This window comes from Coregonus lavaretus (assembly GCF_964263955.1).
Source record: "Coregonus lavaretus genome assembly, chromosome: 33".
Taxonomy (NCBI): domain Eukaryota; kingdom Metazoa; phylum Chordata; class Actinopteri; order Salmoniformes; family Salmonidae; genus Coregonus; species Coregonus lavaretus.
The window spans coordinates 24,894,472-24,921,908 of NC_140020.1; the positions used below are offsets into that span (position 1 = coordinate 24,894,472).

Genomic DNA, 27,437 nt, shown 5'->3' on the forward strand with positions numbered 1-27,437 from the left:
GTTGGGAAGGACAATCCCTCTCCGACATCCGTTGGTACATCTGAAGTATCTATTCTAACAGATCAACTCTACGAACTACAGGGTACGCTGAAGTATCCATTCTAACCACCACTACGACCAGAAACTCTACCAAGGACATTGGGATCTCTGGTGGGCAAACCAGAGTCCTACATCATCAACTCAACTATTGAGGACAGCTACACGTAAATACATGTTGCATTTCTAAACCGAATGAGCGGGTCCAAAGCATTTGAATTTCCGTGAGCGTAGTTTACAAATGTCCGATAGGTGAATTCCTTTGTCACTTCCTTTCCCCCCCTCTCTCTGAATCAGCCAACCCTCCTTCTACCCAGGCATTCATGCTATTGTTAGTCCAGTCCACTAGGGACCTGTTTTCATTGTATTACGTTAGTAATCAATAACCTATGTGTGTGTGTGTTATTATTTAGTTAGTTAGTAAATAAATAATTAAGCCAATTTGTGTATTGCTGATTCATCAATAAGGTTAGGGTTCTGGCAGGTTCAAGGATTATGCGACGTTCAGAATGAGACTGATAAGAGGTAATTATTTAATAAGTGACTGTTATCGATATATAACATATATCTTCTAAGAGTTTAATTTGGGAGATGGTAACTCATTAAACAACTTCTTCCGTGGGGCCCCAAATTCCTAATGAGTTAATTGTTACATGATTAATTTAATAAAGTGACAATTAAACATAGTTAGTTGTAAATAAATAACAGTAACCATATTAATATAAGTCACGTCACGACAGTGGGAAACACAGTAGGGAAGGACAGGGGCTAGAGATATCCTCGCTAGATGCAGGGAAACACAGTAGGGAAGGACAGGGGTTACAGATATCCTGGCTAGATGCAGGGAAACATAGTAGGGAAGGACAGGGGTTACATATACCCTGGCTAGATGCAGAAAACACAGTAGGGAAGGCAAGGGTTACAGATATCCTGGCTAGATGAAGGAAAACACAGTAGGGAAGGCAAGGGTTACAGATATCCTGGCTAGATGAAGGAAAACACAGTAGGGAAGGCAAGGGTTACAGATATCCTGGCTAGATGCAAGGAAGAACATGGGATAGAGAAATCTAGATGCAGGGAAACACGGAAGGGAAAGACAGGGGTTACAGATATCCTGGCTAGATGGAGGGAAATACAGCAGGGGAGGACAGGGGTTACATATATCCTGGCTAGATGCAGGGAAATACAGGAGGGAAGGACAGGAGTTACATATATCCTGGCTAGATGCAGGGAAATACAGGAGGGAAGGACAAGGGTTACATATACAGTGGGGAAAAAAAGTATTTAGTCAGCCACCAATTGTGCAAGTTCTCCCACTTAAAAAGATGAGAGAGGCCTGTAATTTTCATCATAGGTACACGTCAACTATGACAGACAAAATGAGAAAAGAAAATCCAGAAAATCACATTGTAGGATTTTTAATGAATTTATTTTCTAATTATGGTGGAAAATAAGTATTTGGTCAATAACAAAAGTTTCTCAATACTTTGTTATATACCCTTTGTTGGCAATGACACAGGTCAAACGTTTTCTGTAAGTCTTCACAAGGTTTTCAAACACTGTTGCTAGTATTTTGGCCCATTCCTCCATGCAGATCTCCTCTAGAGCAGTGATGTTTTGGGGCTGTCGCTGGGCAACACGGACTTTCAACTCCCTCCAAAGATTTTCTATGGGGTTGAGATCTTGAGACTGGCTAGGCCACTCCAGGACCTTGAAATGCTTCTTACGAAGCCACTCCTTCGTTGCCCGGGCAGTGTGTTTTGGATCATTGTCATGCTGAAAGACCCAGCCACGTTTCATCTTCAATGCCCTTGCTGATGGAAGGAGGTTTTCACTCAAAATCTCACGATACATGGCCCCATTCATTCTTTCCTTTACACGGATCAGTCGTCCTGGTCCCTTTGCAGAAAAACAGCCCCAAAGCATGATGTTTCCACCCCCATGCTTCACAGTAGGTATGGTGTTCTTTGGATGCAACTCAGCATTCTTTGTCCTCCAAACACGACGAGTTGAGTCTGACCATCTGACCATATGACATTCTCCCAATCCTCTTCTGGATCATCCAAATGCACTCTAGCAAACTTCAGATGGGCCTGGACATGTACTGGCTTAAGCAGGGGGACACGTCTTGCACTGCAGGATTTGAGTCCCTGGCGGCGTAGTGTGTTACTGATGGTAGACTTTGTTACTTTGGTCCCAGCTCTCTGCAGGTCATTCACTAGGTCCCCCCGTGTGGTTCTGGGATTTTTGCTCACCGTTCTTGTGATCATTTTGACCCCACAGGGTGAGATCTTGCGTGGAGCCCCAGATCGAGGGAGATTATCAGTGGTCTTGTATGTCTTCCATTTCCTAATAATTGCTCCCACAGTTGATTTCTTCAAACCAAGCTGCTTACCTATTGCAGATTCAGTCTTCCCAGCCTGGTACAGGTCTACAATTTTGTTTCTGGTGTCCTTTGACAGCTCTTTGGTCTTGGCCATAGTGGAGTTTGGAGTGTGACTGTTTGAGGTTGTGGACAATGTGTCTTTTATACTGATAACAAGTTCAAACAGGTGCCATTAATACAGGTAACGAGTGGAGGACAGAGGAGCCTCTTAAAGAAGAAGTTACAGGTCTGTGAGAGCCAGAAATCTTGCTTGTTTGTAGGTGACCAAATACTTATTTTCCACCATAATTTGCAAATAAATTCATAAAAAATCCTACAATGTGATTTTCTGGATTTTTTCCCCTCATTTTGTCTGTCATAGTTGACGTGTACCTATGATGAAAATTACAGGCCTCTCTCATCTTTTTAAGTGGGAGAACTTGCACAATTGGTGGCTGACTAAATACTTTTTTCCCCCACTGTATCTTGGCTAGATGCAGGGAAATACAGGAGGGAAGGACAGGGGTTAGAGATATCCTGGCTAGATGCAGGGTAATACAGGAGGGAAGGACAGGGGTTAGGCATATCCATCCCAAGGGGAAAGGTATGGTAGGGAGAGAAGTAGGTCATGTCCAGAAACAACACCTAGCCTCTACCTCCTATCGGAAAAGATTGCAAATGTACAAGCAATGTGGCAAAAATTCCACCTAGACCAGTAGATGGCAAGGTGAAACTATTACTATACTAGCAGAGGAGAAATTGATCATAACCGTGTTTAAGCATTGTACCAATAAAAGGGATTATAGTTTCTCACAGGCATATATGATCAATATGATACCTGTGATCAATGTAACACATTCACTGTGGATCTGAATTCATCAACGGTACTTGCTGATGCTGATGAAGAGCTTTTTGTGAGATGAGCAGAACAGGAAATACCTTTGGGTTTTTGCCATCCTTGGCCAGCAGGATGCGCAATCGCTCCTGAGAGGGAGGAGCGATGAAGATCACATAGGGCTTGAGGTTGGAGGACCGCAGTACCCGCAGTGACTGACAGACAGAACAAATTAAAACAGCAGCAGGAGGAGGAGAGAAGGTTAGAAAATAAGGCAGTTAATAGAGTAGAGAGTAATAGCATGGTTAGTATGCTTTCAAAACCTGCTTATGAAATATCCTCCACAATGGTGGTGGAAAAAGTACCCAATTGTCATACTTGAGTAATAGTAAAGATACCTTAATAGAAAATGACTCAAGTAAAAGTGAAAGTCACCCAGTAAAATACTACTTGAGTAAAAAATAAAAAAAAATAAAAAAAATAATAATATGTATGCACGCATGACTGTAAGTCGCTTTGGATAAAAGCGTCTGCTAAATGGCATATTATATTATTATATTATAGTAAAAGTCTAAAAGTATTTGGTTTAAAATATACTTAAGTATCAAAAGTAAATGTAATTGCTAAAATATACTTAAGTATTAAAAGTAAAAGTATACATCATTTCAAATTCCTTATATGAAGCAAACCAGGAGGGGCCCACTCCAACACTCAGACATCATTTACAAATGAAGCATGTGTGTTTAGTGAGTCCACCAGATAAGAGGCAGTATGGATGACCAGGGATGTTCTCTAGAAAGTGCGTGAATTGGACCATCTTCCTGTCCTGCTAAGCATTCAAAATGTAAGTACTTTCAGGTGTCAGGGAAAATGTATGGAGTAAAAAGTACATTATGTCTTTAGGAATTTTGTGAAGTAAAAGTAGAAGTAGTCAAAAATATAAATAGTAAAGTAAAGTACAGACCCCCAAAAACTACTTAAGTAGTACTTTCAAGTATTTTTACATAAGTACTTTACACCATTGCTCCACAACATGTTCTCAACTAGCGGCTAACAAGAGTCCCACTTTAAACATAACATAACATAGGCTAATGAATCCTTCATAAACCCTTTATAAGGCCTGTTCAGATGTTTAGAAATGTAATGCTCTATAATGTGTGGCACAAGGTCTATGCCACATTTGGCAGGACCTATCACCCTTTATGTAGAATGACTTGCTCACACGTGATTGATGAAGCATCTACTGTATGTAGTGCTTATGAACTTCTATGTAGTGCTTATAAAGATTTATTTTCCTACCTTAGTGTGCAGGCACAGCAGACAGATCCTGCCTGAGTTGATGACCTGTCGAACCGAGTCACTGCTGGTGCCGTACAGGTTCCTTTCGTACTCCCCAGACTCTATGAACTTCCCCGCTGCCACATCAGCCTCAAACGCCAGCTGGTTCACAAAGTGGTACTCCCTCCCGTTCTTCTCATGTATGCGTGGGTTTCTCGTTGTATCTGAGTGATATTTATTGTGAAATGAGAATTTGGTATATTAAAATGTATAATTTAGTTTTTGTCTGGTCTATTATAATAAACAGTTTAACACCAAAATATACACAAGAAATTGGTATAAGCTAAGCTGTATGTATTGGTAATGTGTACCCTACCTAATTGAATTCCTGTGGTAATTTGTCAATGCTCCAAGCTATGAAACTCCATCAAACTTTATTTCAAGTGCCTTGAAATCACAACACTTTATAGAAAATGGACACAATAAAATATATTGAAAATCATACCTAACAGGCCACTAACTTAACATCACACAATAATTGTGTAGCCTAGACCCATCTCAAGTATTGCCCCGCCCTCTATCCCCCAACCCCCTCCTCTCAATGGTCTACTTACGTGGCACAGCTCCGGCGAACCTGTCCGGCTCGATGGACAGCAGCCTTTGCCGCAGCTCATTCTGCCCGCTGTTGGGCGGACCAATCAGGGCGATAGGTCGCTTGCGATTGGCTGGCTGGTGGTAAAGCGCCATCTCCTCATAGGTCAGGATTTCATCAGCGTAGTAGTCTGGGTGGGACAGAGGTAGGTGGAGAGGTGGGGGTTTACTGGAGGTGAGGTGTTGCAGATAGAAAATTGTCATCGAAGTGTTACTCTACAGTATATCAGATACGTGTATCTGTTCTACATAACATATTTATATTTGAATATTCAGCTGAGGATAAAGGTTGACAATAGAAATGTCATGGATAGAACAGGCATGATTCTTGGGTACATGTCACACCAACACCAAGTCTGGCCCAGGAACCAGCAGGCTTATCAAGTCTTAGAACGTACATAGGGACATTGACTGAGAGAGAGGCCATATCCCAAATCAACCCCTATGACCTATGCCCCCTCTATGTTGTGGATATCTGAGAGGACTTGACAGGTGTACGCTCCACCCTGTCCTCTGATAGGCTAGGTGGAAGTTTCATCATATTGCTCATATCAATCAAATCTCCACAAGTGCATAGGGGTCTAGGGGTCGATTTGGGATTGGACCAAAAAGAGCTGGGAGAAAGAACTAGCCTTACCAACGTTCCTGTTGGGGTTGTGCATTGTTTTCTTCCTCTGCTTCTTGTTCTTCTTTGCACACCAAAGCTTCCCTGAAGAAAATGAGAAGAGGAAAGTTATCAAAGGCTGATTTAGAGCCTATCAAATCAAATTGTATTTGTCACGTATGCCTAATACAACAGGTGTAGACCTTACTGTGAAATGCTTACTTACCATCCCTTAACTAAGAATGCAGTTTATCAGATCATAATGACAGCGATCATATGCCCATGTTGAGTGTGTGTGTGTGTGTGTGTGTGTGTTAAGACACTTGTGACGGTGGCCGGAGTGTGTAACTGTTCAGGGAGTATATAATCCCTAACCTGGGCTGTCAGGATTCCTGTCCACAATGGTTTTCTTCATAGCTTTTCTCTGCTGCTGGAAGCTCTTTCCTGGGAGATTGAGAACGGAGACAGAAACATTTCAATTAAAGTATTGATGTAGCCTAACTCTGCACTATGACTAACCCATAGACTGTTATAGTTTATAGTTCTCCAAGGAGGAGGTTGATAAGCCTCATCCCTGTCCTTGTCCCTGTAGGCCTGCCACCAGCTGGGGTTAGGGTTGGGGTTGGGGTTAGGGTTAAGGTTAGGGTTAGGGTTAGTGTTGGGGTTGGGGTTAGAGTTAGGGTTGGAGTTAGGGTTGTGTACCTGGTACTAGCCCGGCTAGGGGCTGGTTGTCCTCATCCCCGTCCCTGTAGGCCTGCCACCAGCTGGGGTCATCCTGGCTGATGATGTGGAGGATGTCTCCCTTCTGGAAGGACAGGCCCAGCTCCCTGCATGGCACGTACGGGTCATCAGACGGGTCGTAGTTAAAATAGGCCCTCACGTGCATCTGAAGACATGGGTGACATCATCATCATCATCATTGTAGTCGTTGTCATCACCGTCATCATCATCATCATCATCTCTCCAAAGAGTTTAGTAACTGATTATAATTGAATAATTGAACACACATGTTGTGCACCCACACACTCTGAAGGAAACCTTACCACAGTCTGCCTGTGTGAGGGTGTTTTGTTCTGTGAGCTGGGGATAAGGAGGAAGGTCAGAGTGCCATGCATATCCATCTGAGGAGAGAGGAGAACACAATAACGCATACTGAGTAGAATCTACATGGAATCAGCTTGAGTGAAATGAAGTAATTATCACAGAATGTAGTCTTGAGGGACCAGACCTCAACACATATTCTGGTTCAAGAATGGCTTGAGGTAAGATGGGATGATGGGGGCTATGTAAAATGTTATATCCATTAGATCTGATGGCATCAATGTGCCATACTGACACAAGTCAATGGAAATATGACAGATGTGATATCCATTGTGAGCGATCCTGACTTGTTAACCCGTTCCTCACCAGAAGGTCGTGGACCTCGTTGACGTTCTTCCCGCGGACGGGCACGCCGTTGATCTCCAGGATCTCGTCTCCCTCGGCCAGGAGACCGCTCCGTTCGGCTGTCCCGCCCTTCACCACGCGACTCACCACCACGCTGTCCATCTCGTTACGAACCGTGGCGCCCTGGGCAAATACCAGTCAGACATGGGTCAGACATGCTTATCAGTACAAACCACCTACATGTACATGACATTTTTTTTTTTTTTTTTTTTTTTTTGGGGGGGGGGGGGGGGGGGGTGTTGGGGGTAGAAGGATTACTTTATCCTATCCCAGGTATTCCTTAAAGAGGTGGGGTTTTAAATGTCTCCGGAAGGTGGTGAGTGACAGTCCATCATTACTTTAAGACATGAAGGTCAGTCAATCCGGAAAATTTTAAGAACGTTTCTTTAAGTGCAGTCGCAAAAACCATCAAGCGCTATGATGAACTGGCTCTCATGAGGACCGCCACATGAAAGGAAGACCCAGAGTTACGTCTGCTACAGAGGATAAGTTCATTAGAGTTCATTAGAGTTACCAGCCTCAGAAATTGCAGCCCAAATAAATGCCTCACAGAGTTCAAGTAACAGACACATCTCAACATCAACTGTTCAGAGGAGACTGCGTGAATCAGGCCTTCATGGTCAAATTGCTGCAAAGAAACCACTACTAAAGGACACCAATAAGAAGAAGAGACTTGCTTGGGCCAAGAAACAAGAGCAATGGACATTAGACCGGTGGAAATCTGTCCTTTGGTCTGGAGTCCTAATTGGAGATTTTTGGTTCCAACCGCTGTGTCTTTGTGAGATGCAGTGTAGATGAACAGATGATCTCCACATGTGTAGTTCCCACCGTGAAGTATGGAGGAGGAGGTGTGATAGTGTGGGGGTGCTTTGCTGGTGACATGGTTGGTGATTTATTTAGAATTCAAGGCACACTTAACCAGCATGGCTACCACAGCATTCTGCAGCAATATGCCATCCCACATGGTTTGGGCTTAGAGGGACTATCATTTGTTTTTCAACAGGACAATGACCCAACACACCTCCAGGCTGTGTAAGGGCTATTTTACCAAGAAGGAGAGTGATGGAGTGCTGCATCAGATGACCTGACCTCCACAATCACCCGACCTAACCAATTGAGATGGTTTGTGATGAGTTGGACCTCAGAGTGAAGGAAAAGCAGCCAACAAGTGCTCAGCATATTTGTGGGAACTCCTTCAAGATTGTTGGAAAAGTATTCCAGGTGAAGCTGGTTGAGAGAATGCCAAGAGTGGGAAAAGCTGTCATCAAGGCAAAAGGTGGCTACTTTGAAGAATCTAAAATATATAATATATTTGATGACTTCACTATTATTCTACAAGGTAGAAAATAGTAAAAATAAAGAAAAACCCTTAAATGAATAGTTGTGTCCAAACTTTTGACTGGTACTGTATATTAATTTTGCTGTCCCAGTACCCAACCTGACACACAACACACATCACAGGCAGGGAGCAGCACAGGCAGCACAGGAGCACCCATGGAGCAATTAAGGTGCCTTAATCAAGTGCACAACAGCGGCATGTACTGTAGTATATAGGATATTGAAGCCGGTAACCTTCCAGCTGCATGCTCACTCATGCAGATTTCCTCCCAGTCAGCTCGGGGATTCAGCAACCGGTAACCAGTAATTTGTGAGGGATATCCAGTCGTATGTTTTGGAGTATCAGAAGAGATGGGTGTGTGTGTGAGTGGGGTGAGTGGGGGGTGGGGGGGCTCACCAGAGGCATGTCGCCGGCCTTCTCCAGCCGCACCAGTTTGACGGTCTCTCCCAGGTACTGAATCATTCTCTCTTCTGGGTCCGGCTCCAACTCCTGCTCCGCCACACTGTCATGGGCCTGCATCAGAGCCTGGGATGGACACAACACACACAGGCACATGGATGAGAAGGAGTGTGTGTGCTGTGGAAACTGGGAAGTGTGTGTATGCGATTTTGTTTGAATTAGATCGTTGTAGTAGTGACTTGGGTGAATTAGAGCTTCTTGATCTTGAGCCACTACATGACAAACAGTGTATGCACATGCATATCCTTTCATATTCACCAGTTATTGTAAAAGGTCAAGGGGGAAACTTAAACTCTGCTCCCATTCCATGCTTAAACATGCACCTGTTACCCAAAGCCCACCCTGTCTCTCTCTCTCCCTCCCTCCTTCCCTCCTTAACACAAGCCGTCAGCAGTCTCCACCTCTAAGCCAAAAAGAATACAAAGATTATTCCCTCACTTCATTTAAGGTGACAGGCGCTCCGTATTCCGCAATTAATAACCGTTGAGCCAAATTAGTGTCTCTATCCCGCAGCAGAGAGACTTGAGGAGCCAGAAAGGAGGGCTGGCTAAGCTTCCAGCATACACAGAATCCCTCTTAATCTGCCCTGCATTTAGGAGGCAGGATTCGCCTCCATCAATCATCAAAACACCTCGATCTCGGCATTCCCCGGAAAGGAAAGAAGACGAGGAAGGCAGTTTTTTAAGTCATTTAGCAGACGCTCTTATCCAGAGCGACTTACAGTTAGTGAGTGCATACATTTTTCATACTGGCCCCCCCTGGGAATCGAACCCACAACCCTGGCGTTGCAAGCGCCATGCTCTACCAACTGAGCTACAGGAGGCGGTTACCTCTGTGTGTCTGTGTGTGTGTTTAAGAAACGTATTGCAACAGAATCGGCAGAATGAATACACTCCAGGTCCTCTCTCCTATATTCAACTTATTGCACCTTCTAGGCACAGATTACCCATTATATTGACCAGATACTCTAGTGGCCGCTCTAACAATGAAAATAAATGTTTTCAAAAATGGAAGGCAGTCAGGATGAGGCAAGATCAGGTGGGACCATTCTAGTCAGAGTGCAGTGCAAACAACAGGCACAACAGCTTCAACTAGTTACCACAGCCACAAAGTCAAAATTGGTCATATCGTAAAAATTCATAAAAACATACATTTGCTTTTGGTTTTAATTTAAAGTTAGGGTTAGGCATAAGGTTAGCAGTGTGGTTAAGGTTAGATTTAGAATCACATTTTAAGAGGAGAAATTGTAGAAATAGGTGGGGTTTATGACTTTGTGGCTGTGGTAACTAGTGACAACCAGGCACAAGTCTGATATAAAGTGTTTTTTCTCAAACTTGCCGGGATGTCACATGTCCTACTTATATCAGTACACTTGTAACAAAATAAGCATTACGAAACTTCTATTAGATCAGTAAGCCACACATAGCAAATAAGCCATTCAAGTTTTTATTAACAATATTTGACACTCTCATTGACCTCCATACAAATACTCCTCAGTTGGTGAGCAAAAACCCCCTTGAAAATATGCCACCTGCTGGAGAAGACAGATTTTGGGCCCAATTATCCCTCTCGCTTCGCCTCTTCCTCTCTGTTCTAGAGCAGTGTTTTGTAATCCTGGTCCTGGGGACCCAAAGTGGTGGACTGTTTTGTTTCTGCCTTCGCACTACACACCTGAATCAAATCATTAAAGCTTGATGATGAGTTGATCATTTTAATCAGCTGTGTAGTGCTAGGGCAAAAACAAAATTTTTTATCCCTCTGTGTCCTGTGACAGTGCAAGGGTTTTAACACTGTCTGGGTGTCGGGCATAGGCAATGACTCAAAGGTAAAGGCACAGGAGACAGGAGTGTGGTGCAAACAAAGAGGCTTTTATTTATACTGAACAAAATCTAAAATGCAACATGTAAAGTGTTTAATGAGCTGAAGAAAAGATCCCAGAAATGTTCCATACACACAAAAAGCTTATTTCTCTAAAATGTTGTGCACAAATGTGTTTACATATCCCAGTTAGTGAGCATTTCTCCTTTGCCAAGATAATCCACCCACCTGACAGGTGTGGCATATCAAGAAGCTGATTCAACAGCATGATCATTATACAGGTGCACCTTGTGCTGGGGTCAATAAAAGGCCACCATGTGCAGCTTTGTCACAACACAATGCCACAGATGTCTCAAGTTTTGAGGGAGAGTGCAATTGGCATGCAGACTGCAGGAATGTCCACCAGAGCTGTTGCAAGATCATTTCTATACCATAAGCCGCCTCCAACGTTGTTTTGGAGAATTTGGCAGTACGTCCAACCGGCCTCACAACCGCAGATCACGTCTAACCACGCCAGCCTAGGACCTCCACATCCAGCTTCTTCACCTGTGGGATCGTCTGAGACCAGCCACCCGGACAGCTGATGAAACTGTGGGTTTGCACAACCAAATAATTTCTGCACAAACTGTCAGAAACCGTGTCAGGGAAGCTCATCTGCATGCTCGTCATCCTCACCAGCGTCTTGACCTGACTGCAGTACTGCATCGTAACCGACTTCAGTGGGCAAACGCTCACTATGTGTATGGCATTGTGTGGGCGAGCGGTTTACTGATGTCAACTTTGTGAACAGAGTGCCCCAATGGTGGCGGTGGGGTTATGGTATGGGCAGACATAAGCTACGGACAACAAACATAATTGCATTTTATCGATGGCAATTTGAATGCACAGAGATACCGTGAGGAGATCCTGAGGCCCACTGTCATGCCATTCATCCGCCGCCATCCCCTCATGTTTCAGCATAATAATGCATGGCCCCATGACGCAAGGATCTGTACAAAATTCCTGGAAGCTGAAAATGTCCCAGTTCTTCCATGGCCTGCATACTCAACAGACATGTCCCCCATTGAGCATGTTTGGGATGCTCTGGATCGATGTGTACGACAGCATGTTCTAGTTCCCACTATTATCCAGCAACTTCGCACAGCCATTGAAGAGGAGTGGGACATTTCACGGGCCACAATCAACAGCCTGATCAACTCTATGCGAAGGAGATGTGTCGCTCTGCATGAGGCAAATGGTGGTCACACCAGGTACTGACTGGTTTTCTGTTCCACACCCTTACCTTAAAAAAAAAAAAAGGTATCTATATTTCCAGTCATGTGAAATCCATAGATTAGGGCCTAATGAAATTATTTCAATTGACTGATTTCCTTATATGAACTGTAACTCAGTAAAATCACAAATATTGTTGCATGTTGCATTTATATGTTTGTTCAGTGTAGAGGCAAATGAATGCCTGGTTCTTCCAGAGCTTTACAAGGTTCAGACTAAACTTAGAAATCAAAAGCATTAAGTCAACAGAGCTAGCCTAAAGCTTAAACGCAGCAAACATAAAGGTCCAAGCCATACTGCTCACGTGTTCTCTCCCCAGCAGAGTGAGAGCTGCACACCTTAAAGGTCCAATGCTGCCATTTTTATCTCAACATCAAATCATTTCTGGGTAACAATTAAGTACCTTAATGTGATTGTTTACAATTAAAATGGTCAAAAATAAAGAAAAATAGCTTCTTAGCAAAGAGCAATTTCTCAAGCAAGAATTTAGCTAGGAGTGGTCTGAGTGAGGGGCCTAATGGGAGGGATATGTAACCTGAATACTAGCTATTATTGGTAGAGAGGTTTGAAACACTCTTTGTTATTGGTAAATTAACTTATACCGCCTCCATCCCACCAAAACAGGCTGAAATATCAGGCAGTCTTTTCAAACAGCTCTTACACTAAAAGGGCATTATCATCATTTCACAATTTCACAGTATTATTCCAACCTCATAGTGTGGAAATATATATATAAAACACAGGAGAATCAAGTCTTTGACCACACTGGGCCTTTAAAGTCTTTAGGCAGTCAAGTAGAGGGCGGCCACACCCGCGTTAAGGGAATGGTGTTCAGCTGGAGCTTATTAACGCGCCCACATAATAGGTTCGCTTTGCGAATGGCATGAGATTGTAAGCTTGACATCAAAAGATGAAGCAGCAGGAAGATGTCGGAGGCGGATGTTTTGTTTGAAACTGATGAGTAAAGTGGTGGTGGAACCTAGTAAAACCAAGCCTTGTTCTGACTCTTTTTTGTTTTGCTGGAGTGAGGGTTTTGGACCAATGGCGTTATCTGGGAGATCCGTTTGACGCCTTGATGAGAATCATAGATGCGTTGGATGAGGTTGCGTCAGTGAGGATAACAAGAAGTGGGCTTATTTTTGTTTTTTGTGTGTCCGATAACACCATCGGTCCCATCTTGTTCACCTCTCCCTCTCTCCACCGCACCTGCTGTCTTGACCTCTGAATGCTTGGCTATGAAAAGCCAACTGACATTTACTCCTGAGGTGCTGACCTGTTGCACCCTCTACAACCACTGTGATTATTATTTGACCATGCTGGTCATCTATGAACGTTTGAACATCTTGAAGAACGATCAGGCCTTAATGGCCAAGTACTCTTAAAATCTCCCCCCAGCACAGCCAGAAGAGGACTGGCCACCCCTCAGAGCCTGGTTCCTCTCTAGGTTTCTTCCTATGTTCCTGCCTTTCTAGGGAGTTTTTCCTGGCCACCGTGCTTCTACATCTGCATTGGTTGCTCTTTGGGGTTTTAGGCTGGGTTCTGTATAAGCTCTTTGTGACATCTGTTGATGTTAAAATGGCTTTATAAATACATTTGATTTGATATTGGATTGGAATGTGTTGTGTGTGTGGAACTGCAAAGCAGGGAGCCTATCCAGGGTGTTATCTCTGGAGTGGCGCTAGAAGTGAATGCAAAAGGATGTAACTGAAGAAGTACACTGAACAAAAATATAAATGCAACATGTAAAGTGTTGGTCCCATGTTTCATGAGCTGAAATAAGATCCCAGAAAAGGCCACTCTAAAACAGATGTCTAAAGTTTTGATGGAGCATGCAAATGGCATGCTGACTGCAGGAATGCCCACCAGAGCTGTTGCCAGATCATTTCTATACCATAAGCCGCCTCCAACGTCGTTTTGGAGAATTTGGCAGTATGTCCAACCGGCCTCACAACCACAGTCCACGTGTATGGAGCAGTTTGCTGATGTCAACGTCGTGAACAGAGTGCCCCGTGGTGGTGGGGTTATGGTGTGGGCAGGCATAAGCTACGGACAACGAAATTTGAATGCACAAAAATACTGTGATGACATCCTGAGGCCCATTGTGAGGCCCATTTCTTTTTAAAGTATCTATGACCAACAGATGCATATCTGTATTCCCAGTCATGTGAAATCCATAGATGAAGGCCTAATTAATTTGTTTCGGTTGACTGATTTCCTCATATGAACTGTACCTCAGTAAAATCAATGAAATTGTTGAATGATGAGTTTATATTTTTGTTCAGTATAGATGCAGTGGTTGGTGCATGCCGACTGACCCTTACTATTTTGTTATTTGAAGAAGAGTCTCTCCCTTCGCATGTACACTGAGTGTACAAAACATTAAGGACACCTGCTCTTTCCATGACATACAGTGAGGGAAAAAAGTATTTGATCCCCTGCTGATTTTGTACGTTTTCCCACTGACAAAGACATGATCAGTCTATAATTTTAATGGTAGGTTTATTTGAACATTGAGAGACAGAATAACAACAAAAAAATCCTGAAAAACACATGTCAAAAATGTTATAAATTGATTTGCATTTTAATGAGGGAAATAAGAATTTGACCCCTCTGCAAAACATAACTTCGTACTTGGTGGCAAAACCCTTGTTGGCAATCGCAGAGGTCAGACGTTTCTTGTAGTTGGCCACCAGGTTTGCACACATCTCAGGAGGGATTTTGTTCCATTCCTCTTTGCAGATCTTCTCCAAGTCATTAAGGTTTTTAGGCTGACGTATGGCAACTCGAATCTTCAGCTCCCTCCACAGATTTTCTATGGGATTAAGGTCTGGAGACTGGCTAGGCCACTCCAGGACCTTAATGTGCTTCTTCTTGAGCCACTCCTTTGTTGCCTTGGCCGTGTGTTTTGGGTCATTGTCATGCTGGAATACCCATCCACGACTCATTTTCAATGCCCTGGCTGAGGGAAGGAGGTTCTCACCCAAGATTTGACGGTACATGGCCCCGTCCATCGTCCCTTTGATGCGGTGAAGTTGTCCTGTCCCCTTAGCAGAAAAACACCCCCAAAGCATAATGTTTCCACCTCCATGTTTGACAGTGGGGATGGTGTTCTTGGGGTCATAGGCAGCATTCCTCCTCCTCCAAATACGGCGAGTTGAGTTGATGCCAAAGAGCTCGATTTTGGTCTCATCTGACCACAGCACTTTCACCCAGTTCAGCTCTGAATCATTCAGATGTTCATTGGCAAACTTCAGACGGGCCTGTATATGTGCTTTCTTGAGCAGGGGGACCTTGCGGGCGCTGCAGGATTTCAGTCCTTCACGGCGTAGTGTGTTACCAATTGTTTTCTTGGTGACTATGGTCCCAGCTGCCTTGAGATCATTGACAAGATCCTCCCGTGTAGTTCTGGGCTGATTCCTCACCGTTCTCATGATCATTGCAACTCCACAAGGTGAGATCTTGCATGGAGCCCCAGGTCGAGTGAGATTGACAGGTCTTTTGTGTTTCTTCCATTTGCGAATAATCGCACCAACTGTTGTCACCTTCTCACCAAGCTGCTTGGCGATTGTCTTGTAGCCCATTCCAGCCTTGTGTAGGTCTACAATCTTGTCCCTGACATCCTTGGAGAGCTCTTTGGTCTTGGCCATGGTGGAGAGTTTGGAATCTGATTGAATGATTGCTTCTGTGGACAGGTGTCTTTTATACAGGTAACAAGCTGAGATTAGGAGCACTCCCTTTAAGAGTGTGCTCCTAATCTCAGCTCATTACCTGTATATAAGACACCTGGGAGCCAGAAATCTTTCTGATTGAGAGGGGGTCAAATACTTATTTCCCTCATTAAAATGCAAATCCATTTATAACATTTTTGACATGCGTTTTTCTGGATTTCTTTGTTGTTATTCTGTCTCTCACTGTTCAAATAAACCTACCATTAAAATTATAGACTGATAATTTCTTTGTCAGTGGGCAAACGTACAAAATCAGCAGGGGATCAAATACTTTTTTCCCTCACTGTAGACTGACCAGGTGAATCCAGGTGAAAGCCAGGTGATCCCTTACTGATGTCACTTCAATCATTGTAGATGAAGGTAAGGAGACAGGTAAAATAAATATTTTTAAGCCTTGAGAGAATTGGGACATGGATTGTGTATGTGTGCCATTCAGAGGGTGAATGGGCTAGACATTTACATTTTAGTCATTTAGCAGACGCTCTTATCCAGAGCGACTTACAGTTAGTGAATACATATTTTTTTATACTGGCCCCCCGTGGGAATCGAACCCACAACCCTGGCGTTGCAAACGCCATGCTCTATCAACTGAGCTACATCCCTGCCGGCCATTCCCTCCCCTACCCTGGACGACGCTGGGCCAATTGTGCGCCGCCCATGAGTCTCCCGGTCGCGGCCGGCTGCGACAGAGCCTGGATTCAAACCAGGATCTCTAGCGGCACAGTTAGCACTGCGATGCAGTGCCTTAGACCACTGCGCCACTCAGGAGTACAGACAAAAGATTAAAGTGCATTTGAACAGGGTAGGGTAGTAGATGCCAGGTGCACCGGTTTGTGTCAAGAACTGCAACGCTGCTGGGTTTTTCACACTCAACAGTTTCCCGTCTGTATCAAGAATGGTCCACCACCCAAACAACATCCAGCCAACTTGACACAACTGTGGGAAGCATTGGAGTCAACATGGGACAGCATTCGACACCTTGTAGAGTCCATGCCAGACGAATTGAGGCTGTTCTGAGAGCAAAAGGAGGGAGGGGGGAGGGGGGGGGGGTGCAACTCAATATTAGGAAGGTGTCCTTAATGTTTTGTACACTCAGTGTATATTTGGGTTAAGTGAGATACCATGTAAGAGCCTTCGTGCCAAAACCCTTGCAGTGTGATAAATGTAAAGTATTTGGATGTGTCAAGTGTATGTAGACGGGAGGTGTATCGTATTCCAGTTGAGGCGAAATGCTGCAAATGTGGTGATGAGCATGCGCCCGAATTCATGAAGTGCCCTGAAGGAGACCGAGGTGGCAAGAGTAAGGGCTGTCCAGCATGTCTCCTATCCGGAGGTGGTGAGAAGAGTGGAAGAAGGGAGTAACGTTGAAGAAACCATGGTAGTTGGATTAGAGACACCAGTAAATGTTACTCGCCAACAGGATCCTGACATGTTGCATGTTAAAGGGTGGACTTTGCATTGGTTATATTGCATTGGTTATAAACTGCACAGTGCAAACAAAGAGGAAATCGGAGGAAATAGGCATCGTTGTGAGTGCGGCTGAAAGTTTTTTGGGACTCAGGGATTTTACAGCCCAGGCATTACAAGGAATCCTGTTGACGAATGTTCCATCCTCACAGGCCCCTGCGCCTGTATAGGGATGTGATTTGCACTATGACTGAAGGGGGGGGAATGTTTTTTTTCTTCGATTCATTTTATTTTTGTATTGTATATGATGTTGGGTTTTTCACATTTCTCGCAAAGGGGTGGCCTCCCGTACAGTAGGTGTTCTTGTATGTACTGAAAAACCTTTTGTTTAATTTATGTATACTTTTGTTAACATTGATGTTTGTTTACCGTTTTAAAAGAAGTGCTTAATTTGGATTTACTGTTAGTAAATGCACCTTTAACGTTTATTTGCAGGCCGCCATAATACCAGAGAACAAAAAGAAGAATGTTCGGTTTGCTCCTAGCAGAACTCGGCTAGGCGAAGCGAACGTATGGTCCTTGCACACTCCCTTAAAAACTAGAAAAAAGCGGCAATATTACTGTTTGTCCCTCTTGAGACGCTGTAGCAGCAACATAGCCACTTCCTCAAAATAGTCAGAATAAATCAAAGATAAATCAAGGCATTTGTAATACATTTGTACATTTTGGAAGAGGAGGGCTTAGTCACGCAATTTTACATTAACTAAGATGTTTGGTGCAGTATTTCTCAAGTGAAAAAATGTGTATGAAAACTAGTTGTCTCTCGTTGAATGACAACAAACACTTTATTGAAGAATCCCGTCCATAGTTCCCATCGCTACTAGATGTAGTACTGTTGACCTATCACCGACGAAGGGGTGTAGACTTCGGTTACCAAACTTTGACCTGCCCCAAGAAAACATTTAGTGTGCGCGCACAGACAAACAAAACCCTGCCGAACACCAAAATGGACAAAACGTCACAAAATGTAGTCATAATATATGTGCAAACTGTTTTGACTGGGAAGCATGCGACAGGCTTTAGAGAGCACATTATCTCAGCGGTGCCAACACCAGGCTGGCACGTAGCCCTGGGGTCAATCAAGTAAACGTCAGCGGTAAGCCATCTATACTGAGTGACCTCTCTGTACCTGTGTGGCACGCATATGGGCATGCCATTGGGCTGGACACTGACCAGCAAAGAAGCTTGGGTCAAGTGTCAAAGGGCAACTCTTAGGCTACTCTGTAGAGCTAAGGATTTGTCGATGACATGCTCGGCTATAAACCCAAAGAAGAGATTTCAGTGTCTGAGATGCATACACTGTAAGTATCATCCTAACTGTATGTATCATGTTAACCTTCCAAACTCCAAAACCCATGATGCCCTGTAATATCACCTATACTATGGCCTTTTCTCATTTGGGCAAAAGTCCATTCTCCACCCTCTCTCCTCCGTCCTCTCTCATCTGTGATCTGAAAAGGAAGGCCCTCAAAATTGTCAAAGACTCCAGCAACCCTAGTCATAGACTGTTCTCTCTGCTACCGCACGGCAAGCGGTACCGGAGTGCCAAGTCTAGGTCCAAAAGACTTCTCAACAGCTTCTACCCCCAAGCCATAAGACTCCTGAACAGCTAATCATGGCTACCTGAACTATTTGCACTGCAACCCCCACCCCCACCACATATTTTTACGCTGCTGCTACTCTGTTAATGATTTATGCATAGTCACATTAACTCTACCCACATGTACATATTACCTCAACTACCTCAACTAGCCGGTGCCCCCGCACATTGACTCTGCACCGGTACCCCCCTGTATATAGCCTCCCTACTGTTATTTTATTTTTCCAACACTTTTTTGTTGTTGTTTTATTTTACTTTTTTTATTAAAAAAATTAATGCATTGTTGGATAAGGGCTGTAAGTAAGCATTTCACTGTAATGTCTACACCTGTTGTATTCGGCGCATGTGGCCAATAACATTAGATTTGATTTGATTTGAAAACTGTGCCAATTCGTTAGTAGGCAAATGGAAGTGTCCTCCCATACGCGATAGCCACCTTTCATCGAGGATAGTCATGTGTATCCTACCTGAGTCATTCACTGAAGTTTGTAAATCCGCCACCCCCCCTTTGAAGCAGCTTCTGTTTAGTCGGAGGAGAAAAGCATGCAGAAGTCTAAAAACAATATGCTCCTTATCGTTTTATCTATATTTTGTTTTTATCACTTTGCACATTTAATTTGGCATCCACCACTATAAATGTAATTTGCCTAATGGAGGAGTCTCATTTCATACAAGGATATTTTTCATCCACGTTCCCTCTCCTCGCCGCCTCTCCTCGATTACCTTTGACCTTTTTCAAAAGGAGGCGAGAGAGGACTGAGGAGAGAGGACACACAAGCAAATCCAATTGAGAAAAGGCCTATGATAGGGTGCTCTATAGAGTTAGGGATGATTCCCATGCCCTTTAGTCAAGACACAGAGCAAAGCGCAAGGCCCTTAAAGGGCCAAGCCACTTAAAACCCACTGATAAGTGACTTTCCTTAGCTCCTCTCAGGCTGAAGTCAGGATTGGATACAGTCGGACACATGAGGATGACTCAGAGTTTTGCATAGACATATATGGAACCTATGGAGCATATTCACAGATATCTGAGTGACACATTCGAAATTGCGATTTGATCCATAGTACCTCTTAGGTGGCCAGCTCAGGAACACTGACAGTGTGTGGGCCATGGACACCCTGCAAATCAAATAATGTTTTCTAAATGTTATTAGAGGTTATTATTATGTTTTTCTAAACGTTGTTTGAAGGTTATGGGTTGAGTTCTGGTGCATCCCAGATCTCTTACCTGGAAGTGGGGGGTGGTGAGGAGGTTCCTGAGCTCTACACCCTCCTCCTGGTGACTGGACTGTAGGATGCATTGCACCTTGAAAGAGAGAGGGGGGAGAGGAGGGAGAGAGGGGGAGGGAAGGAAGGAAGGGGGAGAGAGTGCGGTGAGGGGGAAGAGGATGGAAAGAAGGAGAGAGGGGAGGGAATGATAGGAAGAAAGGAAAATAGAGGAGGAGAGAGTCAGAGAGAGAAAGAGAGGATGGGATGGTAAGGAAGAGAGAGAGAGGGAGAGAGAAGGAGAGACAGAGAGAGAGACAGAGAGAGAGAGGAAAGTAGGGGTCAGGTTATGGTAAGCTGTATAAGTACCACTAAGTAAGTAGCATTTGTCATCTGGAATCGTCATACAGTTCAAAGTGTGCATGAGTTAATAACATCACCAGCCAGGAACCAGTAGGGACACGGCCATCTTGAATACTCCTTGAGGCTCTATGTGTGATTTAACATCACAGTTGAATCATACAACTTCCTGAACACTAGTCATGGGTTGAAGAATCACCACGTCCTCAATATAGCCAAGGCTTTAGTCATTACTCAGAAACTCAGACTTCTTAGTAAATAATTGTTAAAACCACTGATGGTTCATCCCGCTATGCTTGCCATTGTGTAGCGTTATGACTGAGGGCTCATGCTATCAGATTTATTTTGTCCTCATATGAAGGCCATAACAGTAAATATGTTTGCCTCATAATTGAGGGCGTTTCAATCTGGTCATGTCAAACTGCCATTCTGCTGTTAACATAATCAATTGGATTCCTCCACACAGACAGACACACACGCACACGCACACTTACACGCGCACACACACACACACACACACACACACAAATACACACACACACACACACACACACACACACACACACACACACACACACAGAGTTGGCTGCTCTCCAATAAGTCACAGTGGGGTTTCACATTCCAGACAGGAAAGTCACTCTACTGTAACGGGACTAAGTCTCCATCCCAAATGGCACCCTATCCCCTAGTGCACTACTTTTGACTAGAGCCCATAGGGCTCTGGTCAAAAGTAGTGTACTATATAGGGGATAGGTTGTCACTTGAGACTGACCCTTATTCTGCTCTCTGGCTGTAGCTTTGGAAAATAAAGACACTGACATGTGAGGTCAAATAGAAGCATGAGAAGTTGGTTATACTGTCATCACATTAGTGCTTCTACAGTATGTCTTTTAAGAACTTCATAGCACCCAGAACTATCACAATCCACAAATTCCTTCTTCATCATCATAGAAAAAAAACTGCACATTTCAAAAAGAGAATCCCCAATCGTCTCTTTCTCTCTTCCCTTGTATTCTCCTCCTCCCTCCTCCCCCTCTTCTCCATCTCCCTCTATCCTGGTCCCTGGCTCTAGCTTAGCTCATCCATTAAACTAATCAAAGGTCTCGGTAACGAGGTGACGCACTTTCCCCTCCCCTCTCCCAGCCCTCCTCTCCTCCATCCCTCCAGCCTTTGCCCCTCTAGCCTGTAAGCCGCTGGAGTTTCTTTTTCTGGCCACGGCAGTTCAGATCCCCAGCCACTTCCTGCCAGGCCCAGGGGCTGCAGGGAGATTAGCTCGCCCTGAGGGCCAATCAGGGAGTCCCACGGCACCAGCCACTTAGTTTAGACACACAGTCCACCTGCTCAAACTATTACCACCTTGCTAAGTATCTCCTGGCGCTGTGCCTGCTGCTCTGGGCGAGTGTATACATCTACAGTGGATTGCGAAAGTATTCACCCCCCTTGGCATTTTTCCTATTTTGTTGCCTTACAACCTGGAATTAAAATGGATTTTTGGGGGGTTTGTATCATTTGATCTACACAACATGCCTACCACTTTGAAGATGCACATTTTTTTGTCTTGTGGAACAAACAACAAATAAGACAAAAAAACTGAAAACTTGAGCGTGCATAACTATTCACCCCCCAAAAGTCAATACTTTGTAGAGCCACCTTTTGCAGCATTTACAGCTGCAAGTCTCTTGGGGTATGTCTCTGTAAGCTTGGCACATCTAGCCACTGGGATTTTTTGCCCATTCTTCAAGGCAAAACTGCTCCAGCTCCTTCAAGTTGGATGGGTTCTGCTGGTGTACAGCAATCTTTAAGTCATACCACAGATTCTCAATTGGATTGAGGTCTGGGCTTTGACTAGGCCATTCCAAGACATTTAAATGTTTCCCCTTAAACCACTCGAGTGTTGCTTTAGCAGTATGCTTAGGGTCATTGTCCTGCTGGAAGGTGAACCTCCGTCCCAGTCTCAAATCTCTAGAAGACTGAAACAGGTTTCCCTCAAGAATTTCCCTGTATTTAGCGCCATCCATCATTCCTTCAATTCTGACCAGTTTCCCAGTCCCTGCTGATGAAAAACATCCCCACAGCATGATGCTGCCACCACCATGTTTCACTGTGGGGATGGTGTTCTCGGGGTGATGAGAGGTGTTGGGTTTGCGCCAGACATAGCGTTTTCCTTGATGGCCAAAAAGCTCAATTTTAGTCTCATCAGACCAGAACACCTCCAATCGTGTTTGCTTATTTTTTTCTTTAAGCAATGGCTTTTTTCTGGCCACTCTTCCGTAAAGCCCAGCTCTGTGGAGTGTATGGCTTAAAGTAATCCTACGGACAGATACTCCAATCTCCGCTGTGGAGCTTTGCAGCTCCTTCAGGGTTATCTTTGGTCTCTTTGTTGCCTCTCTGATTAATGCCCTCCTTGCCTGGTCCGTGAGTTTTGGTGGGTGGCCCTCTCTTGGCAGGATTGTTTTGGTGCCATATTCTTTCCATTTTTTAATAATGTATTTAATGGTGCTCCGTGGGATGTTCAAAGTTTCAGATATTTTTTTATAACCCAACCCTGATCTGTACTTCTCCACAACGTTGTCCCTGACCTGTTTGGAGAGCTCCTTGATCTTCATGGTGCCGCTTGCTTGGTGGTGCCCCTTGCTTAGTGGTGTTGCAGACTGGGGAAGACTGGAGCCTTTCAGAACAGGTGTATATATACTGAGATCATGTGACAGATCATGTGACACTTAGATTGCACACAGGTGGACTTTATTTAACTAATTATGTGACTTCTGAAGGTAATTGGTAGCACCAGACCTTATTTAGGGGCTTCATAGCAAATATGCACGCACCACTTTTCTGTTATAAATTTTTTTGAATTCTTTGAAACAAGTTATTTTTTTCATTTCACTTCACCAATTTGGACTATTTTGTGTATGTCCATTACATGAAATCCAAATAATAATCAATTTAAATTACAGGTTGTAATGAAACAAAATAGGAAAAACGCCAAAGGGGATGAATACTCTTGCAATGCACTGTATTTACTGTACGCACAGAGATGGTGTGTGTGTGAGAGAGATCATCATCGCACTGATCGAGGCCCTCAAGCCTAGCCTACGACCTCTTCCTTAATGTCATCACCACATCACAAGAGTGATGGTACTGATGTGTTACACACGGTGCTCTCCAACTGAACCCTACCAGCCTAAAGCGGTCTCTTTGTCAGTTATCATATTGTAACTGTTTGACAGCCAGCTTTCCTATAGAAATCAAGACCAGGGTGCAAATAGTATTTGTTTTCATTCAAACGCTTAAGTGTTTAAATGATCCTGCCACGGAGTGCCAAATGGGCGAAGTTTGCACTTTTGGGACTATTCCATTGATTCCAATGCGCCAGGCAAGCTCGATCAAGCACAGCTAAATAATTTGGAAGAAAAGTGAATACTATTTGAACCCCGATTTGAACCCCGATCTGAATCAATTCCATAATGTCATATTAGAAGTTGACATCAATCCTGATTACTTGTATTTTCAAACGACATACAGTATAGCTAGATCAACTCATTCTCTCAAGACTGCAGCATGACTGGCTATATGACAGACTATGTGGCTGTATAGACCAATGAATTATGCAATTGCATCTGAATACACAAATTGGAAAGGTCCAGTGGAGCCATTGGCCAGTCTTCAGATAGCTCAGGGTGCACGTCCACATCTGAGTTTATGTTACTCTGTCATCTTGGTAGTGAGTAGCACAACTCCCAGCAGGGATACGTTGCGAGGTGTTCAATGGTGATGTCATAGAGGCAAGAAACAACAAGTGAGAGGGGGAATTCAGGGTTGTGGTTAGATGGAATACAGCTATGGACCAAAAGTTGCATGTTTGAATCACGTCAGGGACAACTGTAGAATTTAAGCTAACCCTAACGCTTTTCCTAACCTTAAACTAATTATCCTATCCTGCAACATTAATTATCTTAACCTGCTGCGTTAGTTCTCCTTTACCTGCTACTTAAAGTCACTTCTGTCTGTAGCTGTACCCCATCTAGCCAAAACCGGAAAATCCAGTTTCAACACACCAGGGTCAGTGCCAAGGATATTTTTGTCCCTGGCACCATTTACCCTCCTTTCTTTAAGTTTCTCTGTCACCATCCTCTCATCCTCATCCTTATCTCCTTCCATCCATCTCTCTCTCCACTTCTCTTCCCTACCCTGCTGTACTGTTCTTCCTTGCCCAACATATCTCCTTAACCCACCTTCCCATATTCTTATCTCCATCTGTTCATCCCCAAGATCCTCTTCTCCCTTCTCCCAACACTTCTCCACCTCCTTCCTAACACCTTCCCTTCTTCCTCCTCTTTTCTCCCCCCTACCTCCTGGTGAAAAAAGATCCACTGAATTTCTAGATCCATCCAGATCGCTAGTCTGCTGGAGTTTGTTTTCTATTTCACTCTACCTCCTGATAAAGGCTGCGGGCCTGGGCGGTGAGGGGCAAGGGCGGGCTGCCGCGCGGCTGCATCTGCTGGGACACGGCGCTGTGGATGGCGAAGGCACTCTGGAAGTCCTCCTTGCGCAGCAGGCCCAGCACCAGGGCCACGTCAGCCTGCGACTGGGCGTCCACCAGGCAGCTCTGCACCCGCCGCAGGGCCTCCAGCAGCTCCTCCAGCTCTGGGGAGGGGAGAGGGAGGGAGAGAGACAAAGAGGTTGGTTAGGTTCAGTTGCCTAATTTCTAGGATCACTCGATTTCTGTGCGAGCCCTTGCTTACTAGTGCCAGAGAGAGAGGCTTAAAACCGAGAGACTCAACATGCAGTTACTTCCTGTAATGCCCGTGACCCTAAAGATTCAGACCACCGTCAATGGGAAAGTGGCAAATTCGTCCACAAGGTTTTTTCTGAAGGTAATCGCATGTCTCTGTTTCAAACCTCTCTGGCGCTAGCAAGCACTGGCTCGCATGGAGACAGCATGGTTATGTGAAAACCATGCTACTAATGGGATACTGTCATGGCAAAGTCAATTAAGGTGCCAAACCCTGCTTGGGTTGCGCAACTGTGGGCTTCTGCACTACCCAGACAGGATTTGGCATCTGCATCAAGTTTGGCATGAAGGTACCACCTCCGTATAACAACTCTGAGGAGCACAGAGACAGCACCAGGGGAAAGGGAGGGTAAAGCCTTTCTTACACAGCCCAATTTATTGTTATGAACCAGCAGCTGGTCTGTTTAAGTGACCAGGTGCATGGATTACCGATTAAGACAGTTTACCTGATTAATGTTATATCTATCTAGATTAATGTTATCAAGATAGTGATCTCATCATGGGGGTATACCTGAGATTAGAAGAAGCAGGGAGGGTGTATGTGTGTGTGTGTGGGCCATTTAGTGAATATGGGACCAAATACTAAACTTTTTACTACTTTAATACACATATACTGTAAGTGAATTTGTCCAGATACTTATGAAACCTTCAAATGGGGGGACAAGATACATTAAGTGCTTTCATTTCTAAACGGTAAAACAGATATGTATGAAAATACACTCAAATAAAAGTACATTCTGTACTGTCACCTCATATGAAACATTTGATCTCAAATCCAAAATGCTGGAGTGTAGAGCCAAATTAAACGTTTTTGCGTCACTGTCCAAATAAATAAGTAGGGGAGTGTATGCCCATGTTGAGTGTGTGTGTGTGTGTTTGAAAAGACGGTGCAGATATAGGGTTACATTTTATAAATGGTCTATATGGGCACTTCAGGCAGACTTGAGTTTTAGGCTCACAAGAGTCTGCTAAAACTGGTCAGCAGCAATAATATTTTCCACAGCCTACTGTCTCCTCTAAATCTAGCCAACTGACACAAAAGCAAATTCTCTGATGGAAATTGTATTTAACTGAACTAGTTCATATCACAAAATATATTAAGATCACTTAGTATGATTGACAACCACCCTCCAACGAAGCCGAAAGTGTTCAAGCCTACGCAGGAATGAGAACACCTCCGACAAAAAACGGACTACCAAACCGAAGTGTTTAACTCCAAATGAATCCATCCTCTTTCCCAGAGGCGAGGGGGAGTGAGTGACTTCAATGTGACTAAATGGAGGGTGCCTCTCCATTGACATTCACTTCTGATCCCCCATTCTCCACCAATGCCCCTCGCTCAGCCCCCTCCCTACACATTGTTCTGGCTCTTTGTTTCACAGAAGTGTCTCCTTCTCACAGAGCTACCCCTCGCCTCCATCTCCCCCACTTCCTTCCTTCAGTCCCTCACGACCCTACTCACCCACAGCCGTGTCCCCACCAAGCAGGGGGCTCCCATCCTTGGCCTCCTTGCTCGCCTCAGGCGCTTCGAACGTGGGGTTGTCGATACCCGTCTTGGCTGGGTTCTGGGCCAGCTTCTTGAGCCTGAGTGAGGCATTGAGATCGATCTCATGCTTCCCTTTGTTGGCCTCCTCCTCTCTCTTCCTCCTCAGCTCTTCCTGGTACAACTGGATCTTCTCCATCTGGGCGCTGCAGCGGGTACCCTGCCCAATGTTGCTCCTGGTCCCCACCGCCTTGTCCCCAGGGGGGCAGTCCACTGCCCTCTCCCTCTGCTGCAGCTTGGCTCCACTCCCAAGACCCTCCGTGCCACTCACAGGCCCCATTGGGTCCTCTGTTACATATCCGGGTCCTCCGTTCATGTGGGAAGTGATCATCCCTGCTCCGGGAGTCTGACCCTGGCCTGGCCCTGGCCTATCCCCGTATGTGATGATAGCTCAATGTCCACTATGAAGGCCTGAGGCTAGGACTCCTCACTGCAGCAGGGGCCATAGCACTTCAGTTGGGACGGCTCGTCTGTCTTCAGTGGGGCAGCAGGTCCTGAAACACATAATCAGGATAGAGCACCAAGGTTACCAGTGTTTTAGTCTTGTGAGCCTTATATGACAATAATAGCCAACCCGGTTGCTTCACCCTGATCTTTGTTAATCACCTACCTTACTACAAGAACCACCATTTTCTCAT

General features: G+C 44.5%; 1 protein-coding gene across 1 annotated transcript in view; it reads right to left on the reverse strand.

The window, feature by feature from the left end:
- LOC311108328 (protein PALS1-like) overlaps positions 1-27,130 on the reverse strand; it is a gene marked incomplete at its 5' end in the record, with an annotated part of 29,390 nt that extends 2,260 nt beyond the window's left edge. Inside the window, 12 exons of the mRNA XM_084150956.1 lie at positions 3,341-3,451; positions 4,536-4,738; positions 5,129-5,296; positions 5,803-5,874; positions 6,145-6,213; positions 6,472-6,655; positions 6,813-6,890; positions 7,177-7,338; positions 8,951-9,079; positions 20,127-20,204; positions 24,897-25,108; positions 26,719-27,130. Of these exons, the coding sequence (XP_084007082.1) occupies positions 3,341-3,451; positions 4,536-4,738; positions 5,129-5,296; positions 5,803-5,874; positions 6,145-6,213; positions 6,472-6,655; positions 6,813-6,890; positions 7,177-7,338; positions 8,951-9,079; positions 20,127-20,204; positions 24,897-25,108; positions 26,719-27,130 (1,878 nt within the window). The remainder of the gene's footprint in view (positions 1-3,340; positions 3,452-4,535; positions 4,739-5,128; positions 5,297-5,802; positions 5,875-6,144; positions 6,214-6,471; positions 6,656-6,812; positions 6,891-7,176; positions 7,339-8,950; positions 9,080-20,126; positions 20,205-24,896; positions 25,109-26,718) is intronic.
- Positions 27,131-27,437: the final 307 nt, after the last annotated feature.